The sequence below is a fragment of the Sinocyclocheilus anshuiensis genome, unplaced genomic scaffold (genome assembly GCF_001515605.1).
Source record: "Sinocyclocheilus anshuiensis isolate Anshui unplaced genomic scaffold, SAMN03320099.WGS_v1.1 scaffold538, whole genome shotgun sequence".
In the NCBI taxonomy this organism is placed as follows: domain Eukaryota; kingdom Metazoa; phylum Chordata; class Actinopteri; order Cypriniformes; family Cyprinidae; genus Sinocyclocheilus; species Sinocyclocheilus anshuiensis.
This window is the reverse complement of record NW_015544166.1, coordinates 895,005-906,323: the sequence shown is the minus strand read 5'-3', so window position 1 is coordinate 906,323 and position 11,319 is coordinate 895,005. Positions and strand designations below refer to the sequence as shown.

The 11,319-nt window shown below is 39.2% G+C and overlaps 1 protein-coding gene and 1 long non-coding RNA gene across 2 annotated transcripts in view; both read left to right on the top strand.

Moving 5' to 3' along the window:
- atxn10 (ataxin 10) overlaps positions 1–6,502 on the top strand; it is a 10,282-nt gene extending 3,780 nt beyond the window's left edge. Inside the window, exons 7-11 of the mRNA XM_016495946.1 lie at positions 885–1,038; positions 1,876–1,984; positions 2,517–2,695; positions 4,974–5,037; positions 6,157–6,502. Of these exons, the coding sequence (XP_016351432.1) occupies positions 885–1,038; positions 1,876–1,984; positions 2,517–2,695; positions 4,974–5,037; positions 6,157–6,341 (691 nt within the window). The 3' untranslated portion in view covers positions 6,342–6,502. The remainder of the gene's footprint in view (positions 1–884; positions 1,039–1,875; positions 1,985–2,516; positions 2,696–4,973; positions 5,038–6,156) is intronic.
- Positions 6,503–8,030: 1,528 nt separating this feature from the next.
- LOC107695868 (uncharacterized) lies at positions 8,031–9,691 on the top strand. Its single transcript, XR_001635039.1, has 2 exons — positions 8,031–8,118; positions 9,238–9,691. It is a non-coding gene; the product is annotated as an uncharacterized LOC107695868 (long non-coding RNA).
- Positions 9,692–11,319: the final 1,628 nt, after the last annotated feature.

Below are 11,319 nucleotides of genomic sequence, written 5' to 3'. Positions count from 1 at the left end.
ATTTACACTAAGTGCAAATAGCAATGAATTCTATTTACACTAAGTGAAAATAGCAGTATATTTTAATGATATGCTATTTACACTGTGCAAATAGCTATGGATTATGTTTACACTGTTAAAACAGCAAGATTTTCTGCTATTTATACTACTTATTGCAAATAGTAGCAATTATCTGCACCTCAGTATTGCAGTGCATTATAAAACAGTACGCAATAATAATGTATTGAGTGTAAATTATAATTTTAATTCAAATTATTAAATGGATGCCACCTTATTGGGACAATAAAGCCCTCACTACACCTACCCTAACCCTACCCGATACTTTATTTTTCATTTTTATTGAAAATAAATGCCTTTCCGATGCGATAAGAGATTTGAAAAGGGAGAAAAAAAAGTTAGGCAAAAGGTGGGTTCGAACTCGGGTCAATCGCGTCAAAAAGCACGCGCCTTACCATCTACGCCACTGAAACAGATGTGTCTTTTTTCAGTGTTGACTATCCCAATCAGACGTTGGTGGGCGGAGTTAGTGTAAATAGCCTCTGCCAACAAGGCAGGCTATTTGCACTTAGTGTAAATAGACACTCCGAGAAAATAAACACATTTTTCACTACACTTTTGTACTTATGACTTTCAGCGCATTATTACCTATCAGAAATATTCAAATTAAATAATTCTGTCTGGGCCAATGAGGTTCCACTTTGGTTAGGATGCTTCCTTAAAAGGTAATTCTCTGTGTAGACATTAAGACAGCTCACTAGGGGTTGGAACAGAGCCTGAGCATCATTCTTAAAGCACAGTAAAATGGGCCATAAGAATAAATGTGTCTTAATTGTATTGCATGTTTTGATATAGATTATTTTGTGAATGTAATTGTATACCAACAGGCTCACACTGTTGGAGCTGATATTAGCACAGCTTGGTGTCGTTGAGGAGGAGAACTGTTTAATGCCCCTGAGCGCAGCTCAGTTCCTGGCTTCCTGCTTCACTGATCACTGCAGAGCTGTTCTCACTCTGAGCTCTGAATCATCAGATGACCAGGTCAGCTTTATCTGCAATGCACCTCTTCATGTTAGTATGCAATAGCAATATACAGAATATTGGGATCATACTGTATAGTGGGCAATATTATGTATGTTTTTATCAGTGTCTGTTGATAGTGGATATTAAGAAACTACTGGTAATACTTTCTTGAGCACCAAATCAGCATATGTGACCCTGGAGCACAAAACCAGTCTTAAGTCGCTGGGGTATATTTGTAGCAATAGCCAAAAATACATTGTATGGGTCAAAATTATTGATTTTTCTTTTATGCCAAAAATCATTAGGATATTAAGTAAAGATCATGTTCCATGAAGATATTTTGTAAAATTCTTAACGTAAATATATTAAAACTTAATTTTTGAATAGTAATATGCATGGCTAAGAACTTCATTTGGACAACTTTAAAGGTGATTTTCTCAATATTTTGAGTTTTTTGCACCCTCAGATTCCAGATTTTTGCCAAATATTGTCCTATCCTAACAAACCGTACATCAATGGAAAGCTTATTTATTCAGCTTTCAGATGATGTAATAAATGTCAATTTCGAAAAATTGACCCTTATGACTGGTTTTGTGGTCCAGGCTCACTTATTAGAATGATTTCTGAACTTAAGTATCATGTGACACTAAAGATTGGAGTAATGGATGCTGAAAATTCAGCTTTGCAAATACAGGAATAATTTACATTTTATAATATATTCAAACAAATGCAGCCTTGATGAGCACTGAAAGAAGAGACTTCTTTCAAAATCTTTAAAAAATTCTCACTGACCTTAAAGCTACTGTACATTTTATAGAAGATGTTCTAAGCCTGGTATTTGTTGTACATTTGTAGGAGGCTCTGGTTGTCATCAGGCTTTTGGACATCCTTTGTGAAATGACCTCTGACTGCAAGGAGTTCATGGCACTGCAGGATCACTCTGACCTTTTGAGCGCAACAGTCGGTAAATGTGGAGAAATGTGGCGTAATGCTTTTGCTTTTGTTGGAGATAAAAATCCTAATGCATTCTTAATGAGAATACACAAAAACCATAGGAAATTATCAAGTCTTTGCCATGAACTGAAAATGCAAAATATTTGTTTTGGTACAACTGCATGATCGCTCTGTAAAAAGCCTCTTGTCTTGAAAACATGGGGCTGAGCTTGCTATCCCTCATACTGTCTATATTGCAGACGATTAACTAAACTGAAAAATCAAATCACACACCCCTATATGCTTTTTCTCAACTTTTCTATTTCAAACACAAAGCAGCCATTTCAGTAGGGTGCTGTATGAAACCGAAACCTCTGATAGGTCACAGCTCACTGCAGACAGACACAATCTTCATTCTTCCCACTCTCCTGTCATCTCCAGCTGTGATGTCACACATTAAACATGACAGTTATGCCAGCATGCATTTCTCACTCTCTTTGTCTCTCTTTCTCTCACTCTCATCTTGTTGTAACGTGTAAATTCTCCATCTTTGTCATCTCCAGATCTCTTGAAAAAGGTCCACTTACTGGGCAAAACCAGTAAAAATGTGTTCACCGCAGCACACGATTTCTCCTTGACAAGGCCAGGGGGCGCCGACACCCATCCTGCCCTCAGTTTCAAAGCTCATCTCATTCGACTCATTGGGAACCTATGTCATGGCAACGTTGTCAACCAGGACAAGGTACTGCACACAGTAGCTCCTAGAAGTTATTGTATGTGTGAAAGTGTGTGTAAATATGAGATTTTGCAGATATGAAAGGTGCAGTCACATTTTAGGGATGTGCAAAACAACATATTTTCAAAACAGACTCCATATACTATATATGGGTGGGTCAAAGACATAACATTTTGTTGTCCGCATCAAATTAAATTTCCAAATTGATTTTGTATACTTGTATAGGAAGGAGTTTGTAATGGGTTTTATTGGTTTTGTCTCGTCGTGCCGGGACACAGGGCATCACAGTATGGAAAGGGGCGTAACATTTCCATCACGTACACCAAATACACAAAATAATGTTCTTTTTAGCAACATCATATGACCCCTTTAAATGCAAGTGTCTGCTTTAATGTTTCAAATAACTTTTGTGGAAATAAAATGTTCCATTGTCATTCAGCATATCAGATATACTTTTGCAAAAATCAAACAACATGCTTATTCTGACCTACATATACAGTACTTGTGTGTGTGTGTGTGTGTGTGTGTGTGTGTAAGGATTAAACAAATATTGATCACAAATGAGTAAAACCTAGTGGTTTGAAGGATAGTGGCAAAGATTCAAAATTACAATTAGTTTTAGTTTCTGCACTGTTCCTTAAATAGAGTTTTTTTAAAGTCAACTAATCTTTCTTCTAAATATGCCTGACAAGATTTTTGGAAAATCACTGTAAATCATGGTAAAAATGTATGATATTCGAGACTGGTTGAAAAATATGTAGCTTCGCATGACTGCACCTTGCTTGAAATTCATCAATAAAAGAGAACTGATTGATGGGTAAGAAAAACTGAAATAGTCAGTGGGATTGCCAAGGGAAGGAAGTAGTTAGCAAAATTCTTGGAAATCATCTTTTAAACTTCCTCTCCTGCAATTTCTATGACTTGTTGGAATGTGAAGGAATGTGTTGGCAATGAATGACGAAACTAACACCATAGAGTTTGCAGCCAACTCCAGTAATGTACTGATCAACAGACGGCACAACCCAGTCGTGGTAAACACATTAACAATACTGTGGTTTAGAGGCTTTCTCTGTGTCTGTCAACCCAGGCCTGGGCTTTTTGTTTGTGGAAGCTCCCTCCTTGAAAACTAATCAGGGGATTAACGCTGGTAGATAAAGACCCGAGAACCATTCTGAATTTCATGCTTGTATCATCTCATTTCTTCCCCAGATCTTTTCCCACTTTGTTCCCTTTCTACTTTTTTTTTCTTTTTAATGAATTCTCTTGTAAGCAGCCTCCTGCGAAGGAGGGATTTTCAGGCTTTCAGGTCGGTCCCCTTCAATCAGCACAGAGGAGAACCTAGTACCGGCCTTCTTAAATAGGGTCAAGGCACACAACTGAGAGGTCAAAGGTCAAAAAACAATAGCAAGTCTCCCCCAGCCTGCACCCTCACTTTTTGACCAAAAACCTTGTTCCAAAACCTTGTGATTGCACTGCTCCCGTTGCTGCTTTCTAATGGGCCGTTCACTCAGAATGCATTTTTGCATTCCACTGCACTGCTTTTCAAGACGGGTGTTCGATAGTTCGATAGTTGAGTTAAAACGTGGTCAACTTTTAAAATTCTGCGTCTCTAGACCACTTCTTAAAGTTTAGTGTTATGTTGCCACTGCTAATAGCTGACTCAAATAAGCATAACAATGTTAAACACAAATATATTATACAAATATTAACTTTAAATGTATTTGTCAACATTTTGAACTACATTTGTCTCCCCTTGTCTGTTGTTTTGGATTTTTTTCAGTCTTTACTTTGCTACAAGAAAGTGTCTTAGGTGGCAGTACAGTTAAGTGTAGGATCAGTAGTGCTGATGCCTTAAAATGCTGCCGTTGCAGTAGTCCACTACATGTGAGGATAGCCAAACAAAACTAATTTTGTGGCCGAAGCGTACGGTCACATAAGTTTCCCTTCGTTTTATTGCTAGCACTACTTTCTCAATCAAACGCCATGCTAGTCATTAGCAGCAGAAAATTGTCAGGGTTTGTGTCTCCTCTTTCTTATTCATTTTTTTTAAAGGAACAAGGGCAACCGCTGTAGCTCTTGGGTTACGATACATACTCAGGGTAATGTACGGTATAGTTAGAGACTGCATGTGACGAAAACCAGCGCAAACTCGTATGATTGCGCCAAACCAGAGCTCAACCGCATGGACTTTCCTCCATGGAAAGTAATTGTTTTCTGACCAGTCTGGCTCACGATGTCCCTGTTAAAGACCATTTTCCTTGTTTTTTCCATTTGTCTCCTATAGGTAAGAGAACTGGACGGTATAGCTCTCATTCTGGACAACTGCAGCATTGATAGCAACAACCCCTGTATCCTTGGTCGTGATTCCATTCACTCTGTGCTTTTGTGGTGTATTTAATGAGGGTTTTCTGGTTTTGTGAAAACCGCCACAAAAAATATTGCTATCTAAAGTGTGAATAGCATTGTAATACCCTCTTAAATTCCATTATTGATGGAGATTTTACCGCAACGTTTGAAGTTTGAATGACTGGTGGCTTGTTCAGAGTTGAAAACGCAGTTGAGATGTTATTAGAGCAAAGCAAGCATCTTGCCCAATGGTTTCATGTCCGTCAACCTAGCAACGTCCCCTGTAGAAAGGTGGAACTGTTGGGCTGACTCAAGAACATTTCTCCTTGTGCCTCCTTGTGTGAAATATCTAGTCATAATAGTTTATGAAGCTAAATGTAGGTATTGCATAAATGAGTAATTTTGTGGTGTTGACAGAAGTCAGTTTTATAGATGTGCAACACTTTATGGAAAACTTGATTGAAATCCTAGGTGGAAAATCACCACTTGAATAAAATGAAGTGACATTTTATATTTTTATAGTGTTGACCTGCATCCTGCCAACTCTGTTCCATATGAAACGGTTCATTGATAACACGACAATCTGATGTATTGCAGCTGTGTTTCCAAAGGATCCTTGACTGATGCTGGCACTGTTGTTAAAAAAACGCTTTCATTCTCTAGCGACCACTGCCGGTGTGTATTAGAGAGAGCAGGGCACAGCGCCAGCTGCTCTTTCACTAGGGGATGAGCCGCTAAGCTGAGCTTGTGTCCTCCCGGACGCTGTTTCCTGACCGTTTTTAGGACGTTGTCGTTGTTGCTTACTGTTTAGCGTGGCTGCTGGACCTGGTGTTGCTAGCTTCACTTCTGGTATGGGCAAAATTTTGATAAAATATTATGTGATATACTGATCTACCAATATATTGTGCATCCATGCCCTAAGTATAAACTTTGACAGTGATTGAATTTGCATCCTGATTGATGATAAAATTGGCGAAGTTATGTTGAAGGTAGTTCCTTAACCACATATAGAGACCAGAATATCATGGAGACTTTTTGGTGGGCTTTTTTGGCATTAAACCAACAAGAACACCCTGACGACCACATAGCAAAACAATAACTTTCCTTAATATTTTTTCCAGTCATAAGCCAGTGGGCTGTGTTTGCCATCCGGAACATCATGGAACACAACCTAGAGAATCAGAAGCTGATACAAGGTCTTCGGAGACAAGGTGTGGCAGATGACACGATGCTCAGAGAAATCGGCTTCAGAGTGGAAGAAAGGGATGGCAGTCTACTGCTTAGGCCCCTAAAGAAGGACCCATAGTTGATTAAGTAGAGCCCGGGATGCCCATCCCCACACCCCTTTACCATGCTATATTACACTCTGGAGATGGCTTAAAATGCCCACAACACACTGGGGCCATTAAATATCCAATCAGTAGTTGGCAGCACAAGGGGGTGGTCTGGGCTTTGTGTTCTCCACACAAGAGGAAATCAAGTTGAAAAATATGTAGCTTCGCATGACTGCACCTTGCTTGAAATTCATCAATAAAAGAGAACTGATTGATGGGTAAGAAAAACTGAAATAGTCAGTGGGATTGCCAAGGGAAGGAAGTAGTTAGCAAAATTCTTGGAAATCATCTTTTAAACTTCCTCTCCTGCAATTTCTATGACTTGTTGGAATGTGAAGGAATGTGTTGGCAATGAATGACGAAACTAACACCATAGAGTTTGCAGCCAACTCCAGTAATGTACTGATCAACAGACGGCACAACCCAGTCGTGGTAAACACATTAACAATACTGTGGTTTAGAGGCTTTCTCTGTGTCTGTCAACCCAGGCCTGGGCTTTTTGTTTGTGGAAGCTCCCTCCTTGAAAACTAATCAGAGGATTAACGCTGGTAGATAAAGACCCGAGAACCATTCTGAATTTCATGCTTGTATCATCTCATTTCTTCCCCAGATCTTTTCCCACTTTGTTCCCTTTCTACTTTTTTTTTCTTTTTAATGAATTCTCTTGTAAGCAGCCTCCTGCGAAGGAGGGATTTTCAGGCTTTCAGGTCGGTCCCCTTCAATCAGCACAGAGGAGAACCTAGTACCGGCCTTCTTAAATAGGGTCAAGGCACACAACTGAGAGGTCAAAGGTCAAAAAACAATAGCAAGTCTCCCCCAGCCTGCACCCTCACTTTTTGACCAAAAACCTTGTTCCAAAACCTTGTGATTGCACTGCTCCCGTTGCTGCTTTCTAATGGGCCGTTCACTCAGAATGCATTTTTGCATTCCACTGCACTGCTTTTCAAGACGGGTGTTCGATAGTTCGATAGTTGAGTTAAAACGTGGTCAACTTTTAAAATTCTGCGTCTCTAGACCACTTCTTAAAGTTTAGTGTTATGTTGCCACTGCTAATAGCTGACTCAAATAAGCATAACAATGTTAAACACAAATATATTATACAAATATTAACTTTAAATGTATTTGTCAACATTTTGAACTACATTTGTCTCCCCTTGTCTGTTGTTTTGGATTTTTTTCAGTCTTTACTTTGCTACAAGAAAGTGTCTTAGGTGGCAGTACAGTTAAGTGTAGGATCAGTAGTGCTGATGCCTTAAAATGCTGCCGTTGCAGTAGTCCACTACATGTGAGGATAGCCAAACAAAACTAATTTTGTGGCCAAAGCGTACGGTCACATAAGTTTCCCTTCGTTTTATTGCTAGCACTACTTTCTCAATCAAACGCCATGCTAGTCATTAGCAGCAGAAAATTGTCAGGGTTTGTGTCTCCTCTTTCTTATTCATTTTTTTTAAAGGAACAAGGGCAACCGCTGTAGCTCTTGGGTTACGATACATACTCAGGGTAATGTACGGTATAGTTAGAGACTGCATGTGACGAAAACCAGCGCAAACTCGTATGATTGCGCCAAACCAGAGCTCAACCGCATGGACTTTCCTCCATGGAAAGTAATTGTTTTCTGACCAGTCTGGCTCACGATGTCCCTGTTAAAGACCATTTTCCTTGTTTTTTCCATTTGTCTCCTATAGGTAAGAGAACTGGACGGTATAGCTCTCATTCTGGACAACTGCAGCATTGATAGCAACAACCCCTGTATCCTTGGTCGTGATTCCATTCACTCTGTGCTTTTGTGGTGTATTTAATGAGGGTTTTCTGGTTTTGTGAAAACCGCCACAAAAAATATTGCTATCTAAAGTGTGAATAGCATTGTAATACCCTCTTAAATTCCATTATTGATGGAGATTTTACCGCAACGTTTGAAGTTTGAATGACTGGTGGCTTGTTCAGAGTTGAAAACGCAGTTGAGATGTTATTAGAGCAAAGCAAGCATCTTGCCCAATGGTTTCATGTCCGTCAACCTAGCAACGTCCCCTGTAGAAAGGTGGAACTGTTGGGCTGACTCAAGAACATTTCTCCTTGTGCCTCCTTGTGTGAAATATCTAGTCATAATAGTTTATGAAGCTAAATGTAGGTATTGCATAAATGAGTAATTTTGTGGTGTTGACAGAAGTCAGTTTTATAGATGTGCAACACTTTATGGAAAACTTGATTGAAATCCTAGGTGGAAAATCACCACTTGAATAAAATGAAGTGACATTTTATATTTTTATAGTGTTGACCTGCATCCTGCCAACTCTGTTCCATATGAAACGGTTCATTGATAACACGACAATCTGATGTATTGCAGCTGTGTTTCCAAAGGATCCTTGACTGATGCTGGCACTGTTGTTAAAAAAACGCTTTCATTCTCTAGCGACCACTGCCGGTGTGTATTAGAGAGAGCAGGGCACAGCGCCAGCTGCTCTTTCACTAGGGGATGAGCCGCTAAGCTGAGCTTGTGTCCTCCCGGACGCTGTTTCCTGACCGTTTTTAGGACGTTGTCGTTGTTGCTTACTGTTTAGCGTGGCTGCTGGACCTGGTGTTGCTAGCTTCACTTCTGGTATGGGCAAAATTTTGATAAAATATTATGTGATATACTGATCTACCAATATATTGTGCATCCATGCCCTAAGTATAAACTTTGACAGTGATTGAATTTGCATCCTGATTGATGATAAAATTGGCGAAGTTATGTTGAAGGTAGTTCCTTAACCACATATAGAGACCAGAATATCATGGAGACTTTTTGGTGGGCTTTTTTGGCATTAAACCAACAAGAACACCCTGACGACCACATAGCAAAACAATAACTTTCCTTAATATTTTTTCCAGTCATAAGCCAGTGGGCTGTGTTTGCCATCCGGAACATCATGGAACACAACCTAGAGAATCAGAAGCTGATACAAGGTCTTCGGAGACAAGGTGTGGCAGATGACACGATGCTCAGAGAAATCGGCTTCAGAGTGGAAGAAAGGGATGGCAGTCTACTGCTTAGGCCCCTAAAGAAGGACCCATAGTTGATTAAGTAGAGCCCGGGATGCCCATCCCCACACCCCTTTACCATGCTATATTACACTCTGGAGATGGCTTAAAATGCCCACAACACACTGGGGCCATTAAATATCCAATCAGTAGTTGGCAGCACAAGGGGGTGGTCTGGGCTTTGTGTTCTCCACACAAGAGGAAATCAATCAGAGGAGCTTATCTGAGAGGACTCATGCTGATGTCTGTGATGCATTTAGTGGTCTTTGATTCCAACCCCCCCAAAGTGGGATTCAAATCCTATGCAACAAGGAGAACCGTGTCTTCCTGGTTTTTCAGCCACTAAAGAGACTCTGGTGACCAACAGGGAGTAGAGGTTAATCCCTAATTCAGTGCATTTTATAGAGACCAGGCCGCCTCTTGATCTGTACACGTAAAGTTCATCTCTGAATAGCCGTTGAGACTCGGATCCTTCTTTTTGAAAGCTGACTTAAGATTTTGTGCTTTAAATCGGGTTTGTTTACAAAGCCGTGCAATTTCAACAATTCCCCTAATATTTGAACAAACTTCCCTTGTAGCTTGGTAGTTGGAGATTGCTGTATGATAGAGCTGTCTATTTAGTGCATTTACTATAATAAAATAACACAACGCAATTACCTGTGTGTACGTTCCGTAGTATCCAATTTTGTATTTATTTATTTTAAGAGCAATTCCGCACTCATGTTTTGTGTGAATCTGTAGCCAGATCCCATTACAGGCAAGAAGCTTTGACAAACTACACTTACCGAGATCACGTACTACTGAAAAGTGTTCAAAACAGCTAGATCGTTTTGAAAATTAGAACATTTATTTTAAAAGTATGCATAACTATATAAAAGTTTGGGTTTAGTTTGAATGTTTTTGAAAGAAGCCCGTCACTAAGGCTACATTTATTTGATTAAAAACAGTAATATCTTGAAATATTATTGCAATTTAAAATAACTGCTTTCTATTTTAATAGATCTTAAAATGTAATTTATCCCTGTGATGGCAAAGCTGAATGTTCAGCATCATTATACAGTCGTCAGTGCCACTTGATCCTTCAGAAATCATTCTAATATACTGATTTGGTGCTCAATAAACATTTATTATTATTATGAACAGCTGAGCTGCTTAATATTTTTGTGGAAACTGTGATACATATTTTTTTTCAGGATTCTTTGATGAATAGAAAGTTCAAAAGAAATAACAGAATTTGTTACATCAATATGTTTTTTTGTATCAATGTAAAAGTCTTTACTGTCATATATACAAAATTCTCTTATAATTTAATATCGAGTAGAAAACCTACACCATTAACTTGATACAAAGTAAATATTTTCATGATGATAAATCAAATAATTTAATTTTGTAAACAACATGTTTTCTTTACAATAGAATGTATACTCTGCTTACTTTTAAAAAACAGTATCAATTGGTCTTTACACATATAACTAGCTGCTTTTCTATTTTAGGAAGAGTGTCCCTAGATTCTTGTTGATTGTGATTGTATACTGTCCAGCCTAATATACATAGGACATTAGAAAAGCAACCTCTCTCATACAGACCAGAAATCAGTCATCAGGTCTTTCTCTCCCTCTGTCTATCCCACACCACTTTTTTGCTCTCGTGGTCATCTAGTTCTGCCCTTAGTTTGTCCTACGTGAATCAGACCAGAAGTATTAGCTTGCAGAATCACATCTCGCCCCGTCCCATTCTGGAATGAGCTGAGCGGTCCACACATACACACACCCCCCGTAGCATTAATACCCCTCTGTGGAGGCCTCTGCTCTTCCCACCACACCCTGTTTTTTCTGCCTCATATTTTTTAATGACAAAATGTTTGTGCGAAACAATCGGGGTTGACTTTTCTCTCAATCCGGGGTATAGTGTTGGGAGCTTACGCGGTTCCGG